Source organism: Castor canadensis, chromosome 5, assembly GCF_047511655.1.
Source record: "Castor canadensis chromosome 5, mCasCan1.hap1v2, whole genome shotgun sequence".
In the NCBI taxonomy this organism is placed as follows: domain Eukaryota; kingdom Metazoa; phylum Chordata; class Mammalia; order Rodentia; family Castoridae; genus Castor; species Castor canadensis.
Genome location: NC_133390.1, coordinates 134251906 through 134273235, shown reverse-complemented (window position 1 = coordinate 134273235; position 21330 = coordinate 134251906). Strand labels below are relative to the sequence as shown.

Genomic DNA, 21330 nt, shown 5'->3' with positions numbered 1-21330 from the left:
TGTCTTACATCAGAGGACAACCAGGGTTTCCTTCCAAACCAAAGCCTGCAAAACCATTGCAGTGCTCCAAAGTCCCATCAAGTGACTGAGGTGCAAAAAGCCTAAAGAATATTAATGGTTAAATTTCATGGGAATAACCTCAAAGAAAGGAAGCTGCTTTTTATATGTGCCAATTTAACTGGGAAAGACTACTCAAAATATTATTCATAATTTCCACTTTATTTACTGTACAAGTTCACAGAAAACCAACATATTCTTTCTGCTAAGGTAGATTTATTGTTACATGGTTAGTTTTCATTATGTATTTTCCTGCCAGAGAGCAACTCGGGATTTGACAAGGCAGGAAGCCTGCTACTGGTCACAGGGCATGCTGTGCTGCCAGATCCTCCAGACATAGTCACAAAGGCTGGCATTAGGACGTTTAAATGCACAACACCAGAGGAAACAAATGCACAAAGGCTGGTGCATATACTTTGGTTATAGTGATACCACCACACATGGTCACAACTGTGCAAAAATACTGTTTTCAAATCATTAAAAAAGGAATTCACACAAGCTATAAAAATGTTGCCACAAAAAGCAAAGCTTTCCTGTAAGAAAATTTAACTGACTTCAATTATGGACTAACCACAGATTTGCTAAAGTAGAAGAACTATAACATAAATGGCCATTGTATTTTTTTCATAAATAACATACTACAAATCTTGAAAGTTTAACTCCTACGCATTTGGACACATGGCACTGCCCTGCATTTGTGGGGCACATGAAGGAGGTGAGTCTGTGCACTGTTGTCTGGGCTTTTTTCTCAATCTACTTTTATCTTCAGCAGGTCTGCTCTTGCCACAATAATTTTTATTCTTTTCATGTGAAGTATTAAAAACAAAAGTTAATTTCTTTTGAATTGGCCTTGAACTGATAATCCTCCTGCCTCAGCCTCCTGAGTTCTGGGACAAAAACAAATTCTTAACCCAAGCACTGATCCAAATGTTTATTTTAATATGGGCAAGCAACTAAGTGACAAGGCAAAATGACAAAAACACTTTTTTTTTTTTTTAAACCTACACCTCTTCTTCAAACAGGAGTCTGTTAGGGGATCATGATGAAAAGTAAAAAGAATTACCCTAAAAGACACCATGCAGTTTTTTACCTTAAATGGTCAGACCAGAAGATTATCTTAACAAGTGGAAACAAACTCTGTGAACTAGTGGTAACCCAGCACAATGGCTGGCAATTGTTCAAATGTTCTTATACGGAACCAACTTAGAATTGGAGGCCTTAAGCAACAGAACCATTCCCCATGCCTCATTTTTACAAATGTGCCCATGGCTGGTTAGGGAATATATTAAGTATGGCAGTAAGAACCCACTTTTCTCTGCTCATTTTTTTAGATATTCTAATTTCATGAGGAAGGACCAATTGCGCTCCATTCCAAATTTTACCTTCAGTGACCACTGGCTTTCATTAAAGAATCCCAGAACTTTGAAGGCAAAAGGAATCCGCATCAGATTCCAGGGCATATTCCCTCTACCACCACAAGACACCCTGACATCACTGAGTTTCCTGCTTCTCCAGGAATCTTTGTGCACCACCGTCACCACCTTGACTGGACCAGTAAGTCCTTACAGCACCTGACGCAGATCTCTACCATCCACCCTCAGGGAGCCCTTTTCAACTTTATCTCCTGCTACCATCTCTTTTATTCCAGATGGACCTGGCTTTCTCACCAGTCCTCAAAAACTCCTCCCTCAGCTCTTAGTCTGGGCACAGCTATTTCACTTCTGCCTGATAGTATTCTACCAATCCCAGTCTAGGGCCATCCAAAAATGTAAACACAATTCTAGTGCTACTTACTACCTGAAATGACATGAAGCTTCATTATCTGTCACTAATGATAGCTGCACAATTTAGGAAGGACTGCAAGTTATGTCCAGCAACAATGCATCTCAAACATAAATCATTTCACGCCCAAACATAGGAGACGCAGGAAATAAGACCACATCTGCAGTATAGTAGTTTCAGCAAATACAAACTAATAGGAAGGATCAAGCTCTCAAACTGAAAGAACATTCACGTTTTTATGTAAACCAAGTAAACAGGACAGAGTCCAAACACACCAACTAACAAAACTCTATCAGCTAAGAGAAAAACCAAATTCCCTCAGATGCAAGGTGGGAATGACTGTGCCACACTGACCCTACCTAATCTACCATATTCAACATATGAAGCTAATCACACACATTCTCAAGCTTCCACTGGGACCATCCATCTAGTCCTCACCAAAATCTGCATGACTGTGGCATAGAACACAATTTGGGGAGTATCTAAACATGAAAATGAAGAACAGGATGTTCCAGTTACAATATTATCACGTAAATATAAAAGGATTTCCACCCCAACTGAAAGTGGAAACTTTCTAGGGAAAGGAAAAATTCTGTTTTGTGCAGGTCCTATGTGTGAGTGTGAGTGTGGTAAGTGTTGTGCGTGTGTGTGTGTGTGTGTGTGTAGGCACAAATCAATGAAATTGACCTTGACAGTAATCCATGCAAGAAGCAGGTATTGCTAGAAGCTCCTTTTCTGCACAATGCAAGTGATTCTGACAAATACCAACTGCTCTCAATTTTGCCATGCACACATGAACATAGGGAGCAATACAAAAAGCAAAGAAAGTTATCACTAGAACTATTAAAATAATCACAGAAGAACAAAAATAAACAATATCTAGTGGTTATAAATTCATTCCTAATAACCACCCTAAACACACCCATTTAAAGAATACATCCAGATGCCAACGCAGAGTCTGCAAAGCATCTCTGAAAACAACTGGGTTGAGAACTAGCGTTTAAGGAAAAGAACATTAAAAAAAATGGCAACATTAAACAGGGGCTCTGTAAATATCAAAAGAATAGGAGTAAGATTCAGAAATACTTCTCAGAAAACTCTGGGGACTCTGATAAGCATGATAAGCCTCCTATTCAACTGTTTCACAGTGACACAGACAAAGCATGTTGAAACAATACACAGGTCATGTGGCTCATGTGCAACAAAATTAAGCATCCCATAAAGATCTCGTGGCCCTGTGACAAAACTAAAGAGAAGTTAGCTGCATGCTACAAAGATACAAACATTTCATTTTAGGTCTCCATCTCCTTCTCCATCCTCTTGGATGGACTTTTTGATACGAAGCAACATGGTGGTCAGCCACTGATCCAAGCGTGATATTGAGTCAAATTCCTTCACCTAGTTTAAGAAAAGAGGAACAAGAATTATTCCTCGGAAATGTATTTAAACAAAAACAGTGACCCAAGCTGTTTAAAGTATTTTATAGCAATAATCCAACTTCTTAGATTAGAAATTATTCATTCTAGTTTGTAATTTTCCTCATTAAAAACTGCTTAATTTTTCATTATTCTCTTACTGATTTGGTGTTAGCAGTGGCAAGTTCCTGTGTTTTTACTATTGCTTTGTATGTTCAGTCTATGTAAGGCAAAAATTCAAAACAGCCATTTAAAACTAAAAAGGTACCTTCAATGTGACAGAAGAAACTCAACACAGTATAAGAATAAGAAAGGAATATGGAAAAATTAAAATTTGCTGGCTATAGAAAAAGATGATCAAAGAATCAGGAGGGGGGTAAGCATTCTGATGAACGGAGAAAAGAAAAATTAAAATAGGATGAACGAGCTAAGTTAAATAAGAAAATATTCCCTCCTACTTTTGCTTCAGGACTGTAATGAACACATTACAGAATGCTTCTGATAAGTTTCTCTGAACACAAGATAGCAAAGGATGAGAAAAGAGAAAAAAGACAAACATGAAGGAAAAAAATCCTCTTTATTTTATCCCATGAATATAACAAATTTCACTACTTCATTTTTATACTCTAAACAGTATTTCACTAATCCTAGTCTACACTAAATAATGGATATTGTTTTCAAAAGAAAACAATGATACAAAAAAAAAGCAGTACATGTTATTTGCTTTTGAAGTGGCCTCACAGCTAAATTAGTTTTGAGCATAAGTCAAGAAAAAGGGCGGAATACAAGTGGAATTTCAGCAGGGGTACTGATTAATGGAACTGTCTGATTTGTGACACATATAAAACATGACCTTTGGAAAATACAAACGAGATATGCCAGAATCACAAATAAATGCTCAGAATTTATACAAAAGGCAAAGAAGATTCTGTAACTTAAACCTCTAAAATATGTACCACATCCCAGAAGGTCTAACTTACTGCTTCAGTGTAAGCTTCACTGTTCTGTTCTTCATGAGCTTCTAGAAGTTTCTGACAGCATTAAAAAAAATGAAAAAATATTTTATTTTGAAAAGTCCTATTTCTGAATGGATACTTTAAAATACAGAAATAGCCTAGTATCATATTAACTTATGTTGCTATATATCCCAAAAAACTGGGAAATACTCAAATATAAGAATTACTTTTCAGGGGTAGGGGCATGGTAAATGGTAGACCACCTGCCTAGCAAGTACAAGGCTCTGAGTTTAAACCCAATACCACCCCTCCCAAACAAAAACAAAAAACAACAACAACAAAATTACCTAAGTCAAGGATCTAGCTTTGGTGCTCGTATTTCTGAACTGCCTGTTTCAGAACACAATGCTTATGGCCCTTACCCCCTTGGCATCTGAACACCTATAATGACAAAGTAACAAAGTACCGAATCCCATCTGTTAGCAGACTCATTGATTAAAACTTCACAGTATAACCAGTTCTAGTTAGGTGCTGTACCAGAGAGCAAAGGATTTCTTCCTTAAAGTTCTATTGTTACTTACTTTCAGTAATTTACATTCTCTTGAATCAGTAAATGCTGGAAACATTTCCTCATATTTCTCAAGAGCAAGCTGAGGGAGAAAAACAGCTAATAAATGTTAGCCTTACTGAACAAGGAAACATTTTTCAACTTTCTATTCAGTAAGATTTACCTCCATTCCATTTAAGTATTTAAGAAATATGCTGTTAAACTCAACATCAGAATCAACACAGGAAACTTATTTATTTTGAATATTCAATTTCAGTTAGGAATAAATTTCTAAACTGATTTGTTTTTAATGTTAGGCTGCTGGAGACAGGCACTGTGAATGAAATCTACTTCTTAAAACCTTACTGCCATGTGTCTGCATTAATACATAAAATGGAGAAGCTCTTCCTCAACTCTGAATGCAAATAAATCACATTTAGATTATTGCTTAGGGTTAGAAGGATTCTAGAACACTTTTCTCTTTGTGACTTCCAATTCTAGAAACAGCCAATACCAAGGCTGCCCAGATCCTTGTCTTCCAGCTTTCGTTTGGCTTTGCAGCTTCTTCCATCCTCATTCTAGCTTCATTTATGAGATTAAAAAAAAAAGACAATACTATACTATTGTCCCCTAATAGCTTTAAAACAACTACTGAACGAAAACTTTAAGAGAACAGCTTTGCAGCTGCTAACATTCCAACTGGGACACATCACAGAAGAATTATTTTTAATATACGCAATTTAGTCTTGCAATTCTTGTTATTAACACCCATATGAAATGACATCAAGGAGTACTTGAGACTGGGGATTTCCTGTAGGAGGTGTGAGTGGATTCAACAGAAGAAAACATGGCTGCCAAAGTGTTTGAGTCCATTGGCAAGTTTGGGCTGGTTTTAGCCATCACAGGAGGCATGATGAACTCTGCCTTATATAACGTGGATGCTGGGCACAGAGCTGTCATCTTTGACCAATTCCGTGGAGTACAGGACTTCGTGGAAGGAGAAGGGACCCACTTTCTTATACCTTGGGTACAGAAACCAATTATTTTTGATTGCCGCTCTCGACCATATAATGTGCCAGTCATCACTGGTAGCAAAAATTTGCAGAAGGTCAACATCACACTGTGCATTCTCTTCCGGCCTGTTGCTAGCCAGCTTCCTTGGATCTTTACCAGCATCGGACAGGACTATGATAAGCGTGCATTGCCGTCCGTCACCACAGAGATCCTCAAGTCAGTGGTGGCTCACTTTGATGCTGGAGAACTGATCACCCAGAGAGAGCTGGTCTCCAGGCAAGTGAGAGATGACCTTACGGAACGAGCGGCAAACTTTGGGATCATCCTGGATGATGTGTCCCTGACACATCTGACCTTTGAGAAGGAGTTCACGGAAATGGTGGAAGCCAAGCAGGTGGCTCAGCAGGAGGCAGAGAGCGCCAGATTTCTGGTGGAAAAGGCTGAGCAGCAGAAGAAAGTGGCCATCATCTCTGCTGAGGGTGACTCCAAGGCAGCTAGGCTGATTGCCAACTCACTGGCCAGTGCAGGTGATGGCCTGATTGAGCTATGCAAGCTGGAAGCTGCTGAAGACATTGCTTACCAGCTCTCACGCTCTCAGAACATCACCTACCTGCCACCAGGGCAATCTGTACTCCTCCAGCCACCCCGGTGAGGCCTATCCTCCTTGCACTTCCTTGAGCCAAATGGACCACAGCCCTCATGATTCTGAGACTCTTTTCCTTCTGCTCCCATCCCCCCCAAAAAATCACTGTGAAATTTTATGATCGAATTAAAATGAAGGAAATAAAATTAAAACCACTTCGTATCTCAAAAAAAATGAGCACATATTCATGAGGCCTCTTCTCAAAGGTAAAGTGTATGAGAAAACAGGCACAGGACTCCTTACCTTGGCATTTAATTCATCTACTATGAAGTGACAGAGGGCTGCTTTAAAGAAGTAATCCTTTGCACTGTACTTCAATAAAGGATTATCCATAGTGTTTGCCCCAACCTAGGCACAGAAAGCAGAATTAAATTTAACATATATTAGGCAAAATAATAATTCCCTATTAATTTCATCTGTTACCCTTTAAAAAGCACTTATTAGTATTTTATGTAAGTTTAGTTATAGAATATATTATTATTATTATTTTTTGGTGATGATGAAAATTGAACCCAGGACCTTTCTTTTTTTTTTTAATACATTTTTTATTAGGATATATTCATTATGGGGGGGGAGTCATAGTGACAATTCCGATGAGACTTATATTGTACATTGTTTACACTGGCCCCATCATATCTCCCCCTTAATCCCTTTCACACCCCAATTAAAACAATTACAAGAGGATTCTTAGGTCTGTTTCATATAGGTATATAAAGTCCATGTACCATATACCATCACCTTAATCTCCTTCCTTCACCCTCCCCCTTCCCACTAGTACACTGACCACTCTCTCTATTTTACAGTCCTGGTTTTTGTTATTAATATTTAAGTTGATGTACAAAGGGATGTCTCAATGTATGCCCACTGTGGGTATACTTTACTTTGGTCTGTTCGACCCCTTCCATTACTCTCCCTTACCCCTTTACCTCCTACCCCCCATTTTTCAACAGAATTCAATACACACACTTACATCCTCTTCCTTCAAATCTTATATTATGTGATATTACTGATGCTCTATCATTCTCTTTTCCTTTCCCTGAGTTCCATAGAATAGTTCCACTGTTACAAACATATTCTCCATCTGAGTTTGTATATGATCATGCTTGTTTTGTGTACATGTTTATCTGTGAATCTATCTTCCATGTATGAGAGAAAACAAGTGGCTTTTGTGTTTCTGATTCTGGCTTACTTCACTTAACATGATATTCTCCAATATTGCATCCAAATATGTTCAAACCCCATGTCATTATTCCTTATGGCTAAGTAATACTCCATTGTGTGTATATACCACATTTTCTTGATCCATTCATCAGCTGTAGGGCATCTGGGTTGTTTTCAAAGCTTGGCTACTGTGAGTAGCTGTGATGAACATCAATGTATAGGTGTCTCTACTGTATCCGGTATTAACATTCCTTTGGGTAGATGCCAAGGAGCAGTATCATATGGCAGTTCTATCTTTAGTTTTTTGAGGATCTCCACACTGCTTTCCATAGTGGTTGTACTAATCTGCATTCCCACCAACAGTGTATAAGGGTTCCTGTTTCACCACATCCTCGCCAGCATTTGTTGTTGTTATTACCCTTGATTATGATCATTCTAACTGGGGTGAGATGAAATCTAATTGTTGTTTTAACTTGCATCTCTTTTTAACAGGGAAGCTGAATAATCCTTCATGTATTTACTGGTCATTTGTACCTCTTCATTTGAGAATGCCCTGTTTAATTCTTGTGCCCACTCCTTCATTGGGGTGTTGATTCTTTGGGGGCTGATTTTTTTGAGTTTCTTGTAGATTCTGGATATTAGTCCCTTGTCGGATGAGTAGCTGGCAAAGATTTTCTCCCATTCTGTGGACTGTCTCTTGAGTCTGGTGACTGTTTCCTTAGCGGTGCAGAAGATCTTAAGTTTGATGCAGTCCCATTTGTTCACTGTTTCTCTTAGATGCTGAGTTCTGTTTAGGAAGTTGTTCCATAAACCTATCTGTTCCAGTGTATTTCCTACTGCTTCCTTGAGTTATTTCAAAGATTCAGGCCTTTTATTAGGGTCTTTGATCTACTTTGAGTTGATTTTAGTAGAGGGTGAAAGACAGGGATCTAGTTTCTGTCTTCTACATGTGGATATCCAGTTTTCCCAGGAGCATTTGTTGAAGAGGCTGTCTTATCTTAATCGTGTGTTTGGGCTCCTTTGTAGAAGATCAGTTGGCTATAGATGTGTGAGTTTATGTCTGGATCTTCTATTCTGTGCCATTGGTCTTCCTGTTTGTTTTTGTGCCAATACCATGCTGCTTGTATTGTTATGGCTCTGTAGTATAGTTTGCGTTTGTTAAGCAAGCACTCTAGGAACCAAATTATATCTCCCACCTTGGAGTATATACTTTTAACCTAATAACAAACAGTAGAATATTGCTAGATAAGACTAATTAAACACTTGAAGTGGCAACCTGTTAAAAATTACTCCAAAGGCCTCTGCTTCTAGCAAGGTGGAGAAGATACCCCTTCCCCTATTTTTCCTGGAAAGTACAACTAAAATCTCTTATCATTTTATATAAAACAAGTATCTGAAATGTAGACAGAAAAGGACTTATCAGTTAGGGACTTGAGAAACAAGGGAAAACAGTGGTGGGTCTTCTAGGTTTTCTTTTTCCTTCCTATATCCCTGATATGGAACTGAATAACCAGTAACACTGAAATGCCAGTAGACACAGACCAAAAGAGACCAGGCAAAGGCCTGCTCTCTCTGACCATAGGATTAGTTAAAAGAGACATTGTTTAGACAGTAACAGCTCTATTCCAGCCAAATACCACAGAAAGGCTAGATCAAGGCACCTTTCCATCTTCCAGCTAGCATGGTGTCAGAAGAGGTCTAGCAGGGGTAAAGACTTCCACCATAACCAAATGGTAACAACCACCACCCCGACATAGTGTTGGTGAATACCGAGTACTGAATGGAGATGCTATCCACCCCTGCCCAGTAGTAATGAGGGTCTCCTTAAATATTAATGTTGGTCTAGTGGGGAGCCTGAACCTGAACTACATGCGCCCACCAGCACACATACTCCCCACCTTCCCCAGGCAAAGAAGCATCAAAGAAGGCCAGCTGGGAGAAGGCTTAAATAAGATCCAACCTCCTCACATGTGAAAATGGCTTTTCGGAGTGAAAATCACATGTAATACCAAAAAACATAGAAAGATCTAAAGCTAAAAACAAAGAGACAATAGACAATTTCCAGATGACAGAAATGTTAGAATTATCACACCAAGACTTTTAAAGGAGTCTTCACAAAAATGTTTCAATGAGCAATTACAAAAATGTTTGAAACTAATAAAAAAAAACCATCAGGGCTGGGATGTTTCTCAATGGTACAGCATTTTCCTTGAATGTCCAAGGCCCACCATGGGTTTATTCCTAGCACTGAAACAACAAAAAAACCATCAATCAACAAAGAAACATACAGTTACAAGAACACCCTCCTGCCACACACACACAAACTACAGCAGTAACTAACATAGTTAAACTGGTTGTTCTCATCAGCAGAAAGGATGAGACAGAGGAAGGAATCTGTGAATTGCATGGCTTGAGAATAGAAATTATGCTAATTGAAAAACAGAGAAGACTGAAAAAAAAATGAGCAGAGCATCACGGACCTAGGGAACTAAGACAAGGTATAGCATTCATGTTGTATGAGTTCTTGAAAGGGAGGAGAAAGAGAAATGACTATAAAAAGTACTTGGAGAAATTTGGCAAGAAACATAAACCTACAGATTTAAGTAATGAAACCTAAACAGGACAAAACCAAAGACATGTATCGGAGTCACATTATAATTAAACTTTTAGAACCTGAAGAAAAAAAAATTTGAAAAGCTGAGAAAATAACACCAACAGACATGGGAAAATCTGAGTGACAGTACAGTTCTTATCAGAAACTGTGGAGGCCATAGACTGCACATTTGCAAACTGAAAGAAAAAAACTATCAACACAGTCTTATACTTTAGGAAAACGCTTTATGAATGAAGGGGAAATCATGATGCTCCCAGATAAAAAAGCCTAAAAGAATGGAAAAAGTATGTTCTTTACATAGAAGGGAAACAAGAAAAGAAGGAATCCTGGAACAGGAGAAAAGAAAGAACATAGAAACCAAAATATGATTTTTTTTTTTGGGTGGGACTAGAGTTTGAACTCTTGGCTTTGTGCCACCTCGAGCCCTACAAACCAAAATAAAGCAAAAATTTCTAATACCAACAGATGTGGTTCTAAATGTATGCATAAGGAAATATTTAACATAATTATATATTAAAGGGAGAGAATAAGGGAACATAAAATGAATGAAGATTTCTATATTTCACTGCAACTGATAAAAATGGTAACACTACTAGCCTGTGACAAATTATGTAAATATATTGTCCTGAAAGCAACCATTAAAAAAACACTATTCAAATATATTCAAAACCATTACAGAAAGCCAAGTAATCCACAAGGAAGAAGGAAAGAGAAAAACTAGAGAAACAAAGTAAGCCCTAACATATCAATGATTACAATAAATGGGTCACAAACTAGCTGGCTGGGGTCCTTCTGCTCTACCTAGATTGAAATTGTGGGGAGACAAGAAGCTCCTTCAATTATTTTGGGTCCTGGGTGTGGGGAAAGTTGCAAGCCTAGGCAACGAATGACAATGGGCACTGTCAGTGAGCCTGAGGCCTTTGACAGCTAAGGCAAGGCCCAGAGTTCTAGGTCTTGGAGGTCAGTGAAGGGTCAAAGTGTATAGCTCTCTTGGGTCTTGGGCTGGGACCAGACAATCCAGCTAATGTCAGACAGAGGGTGTCATCAGGTGGTGAGCTGAGCAGCCTGTTATATGGCCAAAAGAGGTTGTGACAAGAGTGTTTGTAACAATCATGGCAGTCCTTTCATGCAAATGGATTGTATTTGCACCAATCATGGCACAGTCCCTGTCACCAGTCATGGCAACCCCTCATGCAATATAAGACCGTCCCAGTCACAGGTCTGTTGCTGGGCCACCATGAAGTGCTCTCCCCTCTGGCCTGAGTGGAAATGGCTGCAGGGTCATCAATAGTTCTGAATCTTCTGGTAGCAAAAAAATCCTATCTAAGTTGTTTGCTGGGGCAGTGGCTTCTGGACCCATAGTGGTGTTTTAGGTGCTGGCATGAAGGCAGTATTGCTGCCTGGCTGGGAGTTCCAGGCAGCCCAGGCCTGGGAAAAGCCTAACAGTTGTTGAATAAGGAGTTAAATTTCCCTAGCTTCCAATATCTCAATATACCTAAAGGAAAAACAAACTTTCAAAAGGGCACTTACAACCAAGGCTTATCAGCAACAGTTCTCTAACAGTATTTAGTAATGCTTTTACAATGCTTAAGTCCTGTCCCAGTGCCCTAGGGACAGTCCGGTCCCTATAATCTATTTTATGTATATGTAATCTAAAATAGCTAAAAGAAAGATTGGCAGAGGAGATTTTAAAAAGCGATCCAACTATAAAAAAACACAATTATTAACTTCAACTATAATGACGCAGGCAGGCAAAAGATACATAAATATTAATCAAAAGAAAATAGAAGAGGAAATAAAGTAGAGAAAGGAGACTTCAAAGCAAACAAAACTGCCAAAGACCAAAGAACATTATATAATAATAAAAGGGTCAATTTATTAAGAAAAACAGCAATCCAGAGCTGCATGTGTACCAAGCAAAGATAGGTAAAATGAAAGGAATGGAAAGATGGGTAAATCCACAATGACAGCTGGAGACATCAACACAAAGCTCTCAACAATGGGTACAACTAACAAGAAAATCAGCAAGTATATGGAATCTATTAGTCCACCAACCAACAGGACCTAATCAACACTTAGTATGTGCCAACACAGACCATATTCTAGGTCATAAAACAACCTTCGACAAATTTATAAGAATGGAAATCTTACAAAGTATGTTCTCTAGCCACAATGGAATCAAACAAATCAGCAAGAGAAAGAGTACATGAAAATCTCCCAAACTCAGAAATTAAAACACTTCTAAATGACCCATAAGTCAACAAAGTCTCAAGGGAAAGCATACATATAATGAACTGAATTAAAGTAAAAATACACACTCAAGGAAGTGCTGAAAAGATAACTAAAATCATTAGAAGTGCATACATAACAAAGAGGAAAATCAGTAAGCTAAATAAATGTCCACCTCAAATGCTCAGGGGGAAAAAGAGGAAAAATATAAATCCAAAGAAAGCAAAAAGAAGACAAAAATCAATAAAAACAAAAACCATAGAAAGAGAAAACTACTGAATTGCCAATAATAATAATAATAATAATAATAATTAGCAAACCTTTATTTAAATAACAAGAGGACACATGTGACTCTACATACATTAAAGGTTCAGGAACAGGCAAATCCAGAGGGACAGAGAGCAGACTGTGTTTCCCAGGGACTGGGAGGAGAGGGAAACAGGGTACTGGGCTTCTTTTGGGAGTGACGGAAATGTTCTACAATTAGGTTGTGGTGATGGTTACACAAACTTGTGAATATACTAAGAAATACCCAGGTTATTCATTAAAAGGATGTATTATATGATGTGTGAATTATCTCTCAATAAAAAGAAAAATTAAAACATGGAATGTTAAAAAAAGATCCAGATTGACTTATATCCAAAAAGACAACAGTGTTCTCACCTGCTCATAGATCTCAATGGCTTTCTGGTACTGCTCCAGCTGTGCAGCATAGGCTGCCACCTTCAGCAGACACTTGTTAGCTGAGCTGCAATCAAGAAGAGTGTAAGTAACAACCCAAAGGAAAAATAAAAAGATTTGTGCACATGGGTCCCACACACGTGCATTTGGTACAAAGAGAGTGTAAATGAAGATGATTTATCTTTTATCACACATAATAAAACCCATTTACTAATTTTAAGAAAAATAATACTTGCCTGTTGAAAAACAAAAAAAATAATACTTGCCTGTTAGATTCTTCTCCTTTGTAGTAATCAGCAGATTGTTCATAATGTGCAATAGCCTGAAAAGACATGAATTTCACTCAATAACAATTCTTTTGAAAAGCTGAATTTAAAAACATTTGCAGCCAGAGACAGTGGCACCTGTAATCCCAGCTACCTGGGAGGTGGAGGTAGAAGGATCACAGTCCAAGCCTGGCTGAGGCAAAAGCCTGTATCTAAAAAACAAATTAAAAAGAAGCAAGAAGACTAGGGTGTGACTCAAGTGATAGAACTCTTGCCAAGCAAGCATGAGGCCTTCAGTTCAATTCCCAGTACCACCAAAAATCAAAAACATCTACATTTGCATAGGTATTTTATCTAAAACTCAAACCTATTCCAGTGGGAAATATTTCAGTTTGGCCCATTTTCTTTGAGGAATACAAGAAAGCATACACTTCTAGAAGCCTCCTGGTGGCAGAATGCTTGCTAGTCACCAAAATCTGTTCTCTCCCTACCTCACAGCAAACTACACTATTTTCCCAGCCTTCACTGTGGTTAAGATAGCCATATAGCAAGTTCTCTCTGATGGAATGCAAACAGACATACTGTGAGCTATTTCTAGTCTTGGGACATACATCTTACTTTGCATCCTTTTCTAGGTCTTTGCCTATAATGGCAATGACCAAGTCTAGTGTGGTATTACAAGTCACAGATGGAAGATAGCAGAACTCCTGTCAGCTTACTTCCTAAATAACTCCAAGGGGCAGAATGTATCCTAATCCTTGTGTATCCAAACTGCCAACCCTACAACAGCTACAGTGGATTGTTATTTTGGAGAGATAATGAAGCCTTGTTGAGTTTGAAGTCTACAATTTACTATAGTAGTAATGTCTACTCTCACTAATACCATGTCTGATCTTTATGAAGGTGTTGACTTCCATCTAAAATGTGCGACACCTAATTACCAGCAAAGTGGAAAGAAAACAGAGGATGCAGGCCAGAAAGCTAGAAGCTCTTGTCATGTTGTAGCAGGAGACTCAGTGAAGCCAAGCAACAGGACAATGGCCAGCATACAGAAAGCAGATTAAAGCTGCTAGGCACAGGAATAAGAAAACAAATAAAAACAAATTTGGGAACTATGTTAAAATACTAGTTAGGTCTTTTTACCTGGCACAAGGAGTGGATCAGAAGCAAGAAGACCTGGCTCCTAAGGCTCCCAGACCCCCACCTTCCTATAGATGGTATTGGTAATTACCATCAGAGCAGAGCCACCTATGAAGTCACAGAATAAAGGTGGAAGAGCCAATACTACCCTAGTCTCTGGGCTGCAAAACACTCCTACAACTTCCTCCTTAAGAGCTTTATAAAAATAGACATTTCTATTATGTTTTAATGAATGTTTGGGTACACTTATTCTACCCTAACTAATAATGCTCCTCAAACATTTTCTCAGTGTTATAATGGGAGAAAAACTAGAAACAATTTAAGTGGTTAAATGCAGTGGACTACTAGACTATGATTAAGGTAATCATGAAAAGTATTAAGATGGAAAATTTTTAAATTTAAAGCATAGGTATAAAAGCAAAGGTATGCAAACCTCTTGCTTTGCAAATATAAAGCCACATATAGAAAGCACTGGGCAGAATATATTCTTTGGAACTCTTCTCAGAGCTGTCACATATATACATATGGGATTACCTGATGAAAGTGCATCTTCTCCCACTGAACAAAAGGCTCTGTGAGGGCACATCCCAGGAAAATTGTTCATCATCACATCCCTGAGCATACTATGCTGCCTAGCATATGGTAGGTGCTCAGTAAATAAATGCTAAGTAAATTAAACACAAAAGGCATCACAAATGAAAGCCTCCATTGAACTATTGCCAATATTTTGATTAATTTGGAATGCCAGGAAACAGTTTTTCAGTAAATTTATGATTAATCAAGAAAAACCTTCTTGGGGCCAGGGGTGTAGTTAAGTGGTAGAGTGTGTACTTAGTATGCACAAGGCCCTGGTTTTAATCCCAGCACTCTCAACACCCCCAGCCCCCACCAAAAACATCATTCCATTCTCTAAAAGTATTTAACACTGTTTTTCATTGTAATACAAGGAGTAAGGTATGAAAAACATAACCAAATCTTTCTGTAAAGAGTATCAAATTATAAAATCTCTTCCTGGGGCGGATGTAGCTACTTAACTTTCCTAGTTTTTACCCGAACTCCACAAATAGGTTGAATTGAGCCATATAGAACCCCACCACAGTGTCTTGGAAGAGGGAAAATGGCCAAATGTTGACAATTTGATTTAAGTAATGGTATTGGTTTAGCAAAATGTTAGAGCTGTAACATACTACATATATAGTAAGAAACTTTGTTTTTTTTAACAATGCTAATCAAACCAATCATCTAATCCATGGTTTTCACAAGTTTTGAAAAATTCTACATGAAAGGAAAGCATATCCACTGCTTTATCAGAGAAGTTTCAGAGAAAACAGTGGCCATACATCCAGTGTGGAATCTTAACATGGAATGAAATTTACCAGGCACAAGCAAGCCCTTACATGCTAAAACTCAGTTGCTGTTTCTAACAATTTCAAGTGTAAGAGTCCACTGTGTAGGAGAAACAGCCTTAAGGAGCCTTAAAATGGGACCAATTCTTTTAGAATAAATATCCCCGAATCAGGACCTAACATGAATCTGCCATATTCACCTATCCTATGCTGTAACAAATAGTATTAAATAAGATTCTTCAAGAGCTGAAAACAAAAACAAGTTATAGCTGTTCTGGGTCATTTACTACATCACCTAAAGGACCGGTTTATTGTCAGGTTCAGTGTTTTACCTCTTGAAGTTAAAAGAAATAATGTGAGTTTATGAAATGTCACACTTCACTGCCCAATAGCTACAATCTGTGAAAGAATAAGAGAATAAACATTGGGTAGTATTAAAATGGAATAACCTATTTGTAACAAACCAGATATAAGGTACCTTGTGGTAATAAATTTTTCAAACATAAACTGAGTATGTAGTTACATACTACTGACCACAATATTGTTAGTCCAACAGGGAAAGTAACTGTGCGTGTGTGTGTGTGTGCGCGTGTGCGTGTGTGTGTCTTTTGAGACAAGGTCTCCCTGTATAGCCAGACTGGCCTTGAATTTCCAGTCCTCCTGTCTCTACCTCCAGAGAGCTGATATTTCTTACAGACATGTCCCACTACTCCAGAACATACCACAGTGAAAAAGGTGCCACTTACAGGCCAATTCACAGAATAGCAGAAACACAGGAGATAATGGTTTGAGAAGTTACCATGACAAATCAAAGGGAAAAAGATTGTGCTACAGATCATTTTATCCACTATCAATCTTGTGTAGAGCCATGTGAAGTAGCTGCCTGACACTATGCCCTGGTGGCAAAAATGGCACAACACTGTGGGCTCTGGACCCAGAGTTCTCTTCTGATTGCCCCAGACTAGGAAAGTAACCCAGGAAGATGTCTACATAGTGCTTGTCCTCCATAAAGCTCACTCAACCTCAATGAAGATACTGTGCCTATACCAGACACTCTGACTAAATAAAGACCCCAGCCATAACAATCTGTCTCCCTTCTGTCCTATCACTATCCCACATCAAGGACAACTGAGGGTTCAGGTCCAGACTCCATTACCTTCTTCTAGGATCACAGATAACCTTCTAGAGAGAAGGTTCACATGCACACGTCACTGCATGGGGTGGTCCTGATTTGACCAAGATCAGTTTCCTCAGAAAAGAATGATAATGGGGGTGAGGAGTGGTGAATGTATGTAGCAACCATAAGCAAATTTTGTGCTGAATAACCAAAAGGTACGGTAAGCATGAAGTAAGAAGGACCTCGCCCTTCATGTTAACCATGCCACTCCAACTTAAGTAACGCTTCAGATATGCTTCCCTGAGCCATATGCTATGCCACGGATAGGGACGTGGTTTTCTTACTCAAGAATTATTTGATTAGGGCCTACTATGTTCTGGGTCCTTGGCATCCATCAGAAAAGCAGAAGCAAATCTGTCTGCTAACATGGGCATCAAGTATAGTAGAGGACAAGGGACAAATACCAATAATGATGACAGAGTGTATCAAAATGTATGCTGAATGGCAACACTTGTGCTGCAAAACAAAACAAAACAGGGTGAGGCAAGGAGGTGCTGGTCCTGGGCAAATATTCTTGAAGGGCTGAAGATAATATTTTAAGTGGGTGGCTATGATAGACTTTATGGAATAGATGATAAAAGGACACAGGGAGGTTACCCATGTGGGCTTGAAGGATGTGAAGAGTTAGCTACTTATACATGAGACAAAGAATTTGGCAGGCAGAGAGAATGGCCAGCACAAAGGTCCTGAGGCAGCTGGGTATGATGGTACATATTTGCAATCCTAACACAAGGGAGGCTGAGGGAGGAGAATCTCAAGTTCCAGGACAGCCTAGACTACATAGTGATACCCTGTCTCAAAAAACAGGTCCTGAGGAAGGAGCGCATCTAGCATGTTAAGGAGCAGCAAAGAGGTCATGATGGCTGGAGCAGGGTAGAGAAGAGGAGAGTAAGAAAAATTTGAGGTCCCAGAGGTACAAGAGGAGCACAGCACAGGGTGGGAGGAGTAATTCAGTAGGGCCATGGAGTTCATGTGCAAGGCTCCAGCTGTTCCTTTAAGTGAAGCTAACACCAACAAAAGTCTGTAAGCAATGACGAAACAGAGTCTGCACACTACTGATAAGGACCACTTTAGCTGCTCTGTTGCATGAGAGCTCAGGATAAGGAGGAGGCAGTGGAAGCAAAAAGACCAGTTAAATTCCTGCAGTGACCAAATGAAGCTGGGGGAAAGGTTGTAAGAAATGCTGAGACTTGGGAGCAGGAAGGGCAGGTCCCACAGAAACTGCTCACAGGTTAGATGTAGGGTGGAGAGAATACAAGGATGTCTGACATTTGGAAGAGCACTTGGGGTGGCCCTTGAGATCAGAATCTAGTGTCAGACCTGTTGGCTTTGAGATGACTACTGGACTTAAATGGAAAGGCCAGCAGACAGGTGAATATAGGGACCCACAGTTTGGAGTCAAGTCTGGGCTCCAGACAGATTTGTGAGTCACCAACACACAGATGACATGGAAGCAGCATTGCTGAGTGAGTATGTAGTTTGTCTCTTCAGATTCCTTCCGGTGCCTCAGAGACTTTAGCTGTATAGCTGAAGATTCTCTTTATCATACTAATGTTCTGACATGAATTAAGAGTGCAAACGATGAGTGAGTTTGGTAAATCTTAACCAGCTCTCTTGTCTTCGACACTCATTCCAGAAAAATAACTCCTCCACTGAGCCAGTCACTCCCAGGAAGCCTCCGAGAGGCCATCTGTGATCACTGCATCATTCAGTCAGTTGGGAGAGGAGAGGACTCCTGGTGTCCACCTGTCCACATGCTTTGCGTCGAGGAGCTGTGCCCAGTGCTTACCTTCTCAATGTCCACAAGTTCAGTCTCATAGATCTCAGCAATAGTAATGTGATGCTTGGCTGCGATTGTAAACCTTCCCTAGGGGGAAAAAAATCCAGAGTCATATATCCGTTTAACCTATTTGAATGCCAATCAGTTTGGGAACAGAAAAAGAAAAAAATAAAAGTATACAACTCTAAGCCGCCTCAAAGACTCCACCCCACAGCCACTCAAGGAATGCAATGTCTTACCATGTCTGTGTAAATGTCGATGGCTGCATTTAAGCAGTTGATAGCCTCTGAAGCGTGGGCATTTAAGAAAAACAATGAAAAATCCATTCAGTCAAAGAGGGTTCAGGTGAGCCTGCTTTCTTGGCTGTTATTAGACAGTAGTAATGTTCAATTTGGGATAGGGTGGAGGGTGGGCAGGTCAGTTAGTGAAAAGCAAACACAAATCATGTACAAGTCCAGATTCATGAGCATGGTTTTGTTCCCAGAAGTTACAGTATAATTTAAGGGAATGTGGCTGGAGAAACACTGGCTCAATTATTCTTATGAGGATTCCATCCAGGTGGCAGACTGTATTACAAAGAAAACAAGATCATGGGGATTGTCACCAACACTGATAACTTATACCTGCTAATACATAAAGTAAATGCATTTTCACATTTTCACTAATATATTTATATCTTTTGGAAAATGGCATTACTTCACAAGAAAAAACCACTTCAATAGATTCTACTCTTTATGCAGCCAAAATCAAAAACACTGGAAATGCCCATTTAGACAATTCTTAAGTGAAGTCAAATGTGGATAATGCTCAAAGATGCTAACATATTAATTTTCTAGAACAGTGAGCTGAAAGGTCTCCTCTATTACAAAATGGTGGTGTATACACTGCTGGCATGCGATTGACAACTCCAAATTTATTGCTTTTGATTTTAAAGAGGCAGCAATAAGGAAAAGCTAGACTGAAAAAGTAGAGAGTTAAGCAAAATAACAAAATCCCCCCCAACTATATAAAATATATGGATTCATTGTTAACATTTAAGGTATTAACACAAAATACACAAAAATAGAGAAACAAATTATCTATAATTCCACTCAAACCCAGAATTAGTATTTGAACGCACTTTTCCTTTCAGTGTTTTTGGATGCATTTCTATGCACACAAACTTTTTCTGAAGTTGAGATCATACAATATTCATTCAGTCTCACATGGTTTTTAAATCACCATGTGAACATTTACTATGCCACTGAGGATTCTTTGAAACCAGGGATTTGGTTTTTTTTGTTTGTTTGTTTGTTGAGGTAGGATCTTGCTATGTAGCCCAGGCTGGCCAGGAACCCTTGATCCTCCTGCTTTCATTTCCCAAGTGCTGGGATTCAGGCCTGCACCTCTACTTCCAGTTTGAAGCCAGGAATTTTACTGCCTGCAGCATTCTAAAATACTGATGTATTTTAAGTCTATCATTCTATCCCTGCTGCTCACACAGGCTTTGCTCAGCTTATCATGTTTGGAAATAAACTGATTAATCTTTACACAAAAGCCCTTGAAGATATCGTTTTTCTTTATGATGTATTCACATAAAAGTTGGGATTTTTGTGTTAAATAAAATGTACTGCTAAAAGAAAAAAGGGGTACTCAATAGTAATCACACATTGTGGGAGAAAGGATATTAATATATATAATTGCTAACCAATACTTTTCTAAACAAAAAAGTAACATTTCCGAAATTTTACAACTTTTAAATACCCAATTTCATTCCTCAAGACAAATACTTTGAAACACATTCTTAAAAGAAGTCTTAGACAAAATTAAAGGTAATTTTCCAAAGATTCTCCAAAAAAGCAACATAAATGGAGTTTAAGGAAATTGGTGTTGACAATGGACAGGATAAATTTGAAATACCTTCTCTTCATAAAAGCCCCCAAATGATTAAAAATTTCTTAAGCTACCTAAATTTCTCTATTATGCCAAAATATAAAAATTCGTCTTTACCAGGACACAAAAAGACACGACATTGATCTAGACACTGAAGGAAACATTGGCTAGTCAATTACACACAGAGGCGGGTGAACTGCCTTACCTTGAGGATCTGCCTTTTTGTAAGCATTCCCGGCATCCACAAAGCTAGTAGCGGAGTCATGTTTGCTCTGAAGCTGCATGTGGAGCTTGGCAGCCTGACAAAATGCATTTCCTGCAGCTAAAGAAGATGACCCGGTTAGATACAGTACAGCCCTGGCTTTAAGTGCTGGCCCTACCTACAAAAGTTATACTTCCCTAAGGAAAAGCACTCCAGTCAGAGGCACATGGAAACTGGAGCATAAGGGGAGTGAGCAGGAGATGAAGTCACAGATAGAAGAAGACAGTCATTGAAAGTTACTATAAGGACATCAGCTCTTATTTGGAATGACTTATCTGACTTACCTCATGTCACTAAGACTGAGGAAAGTGCAAAAGCATGGGGGATGTCAAGGAGCTAGAATGACAGCATCACTCAAGGCAAGGCTGGGGGACAAGATACATGAAAA

The 21330-nt window shown here is 38.9% G+C and overlaps 2 protein-coding genes across 4 annotated transcripts in view; one reads left to right on the top strand and one right to left on the bottom strand.

Annotated features, from left to right (window-relative positions):
- Nucleotides 1–198: 198 nt before the first annotated feature.
- The window catches only part of Napb (NSF attachment protein beta), a 37098-nt gene continuing 15966 nt past the window's right edge, over nt 199–21330 (bottom strand). Inside the window, exons 3-11 of one of the 2 annotated variants that reach the window (XM_020181881.2) lie at nt 20886–21002; nt 19048–19094; nt 18818–18895; nt 13366–13421; nt 13082–13166; nt 6658–6762; nt 4792–4860; nt 4235–4285; nt 199–3237 (exon numbers count right to left, since the gene is read on the bottom strand). In XM_020181881.2, coding sequence (XP_020037470.1) covers nt 3127–3237; nt 4235–4285; nt 4792–4860; nt 6658–6762; nt 13082–13166; nt 13366–13421; nt 18818–18895; nt 19048–19094; nt 20886–21002 — 719 coding nt within the window. In that variant the 3' untranslated portion in view covers nt 199–3126. Of the gene's footprint in view, nt 3238–4234; nt 4286–4791; nt 4861–6657; nt 6763–13081; nt 13167–13365; nt 13422–18817; nt 18896–19047; nt 19095–20885; nt 21003–21330 lie in introns of those variants that run through there. The other variant, XM_020181882.2, reaches the window with a different exon arrangement.
- LOC109697968 (prohibitin 1-like) lies at nt 5605–6658 on the top strand. Of its 2 annotated transcripts, XM_074074221.1 has the most exons (2): nt 5605–6184; nt 6511–6658. In XM_074074221.1, the coding sequence occupies exons 1-2, from the start codon at nt 5605–5607 to the stop codon at nt 6603–6605; spliced, it is 675 nt and encodes a 224-aa protein (XP_073930322.1). In that variant the 3' UTR covers nt 6606–6658. The 2 variants fall into 2 exon arrangements, with proteins under 2 accessions (XP_073930322.1, XP_073930321.1); XM_074074220.1 differs by lacking the exon at nt 6511–6658 and having other exon boundaries at nt 5605–6423.

Bases quoted from the DNA above. Each gene is read 5' to 3' on its own strand.
- LOC109697968 (XM_074074220.1), top strand. From the start codon at position 5,605: ATGGCTGCCAAAGTGTTTGAGTCCATTGGCAAGTTTGGGCTGGTTTTA.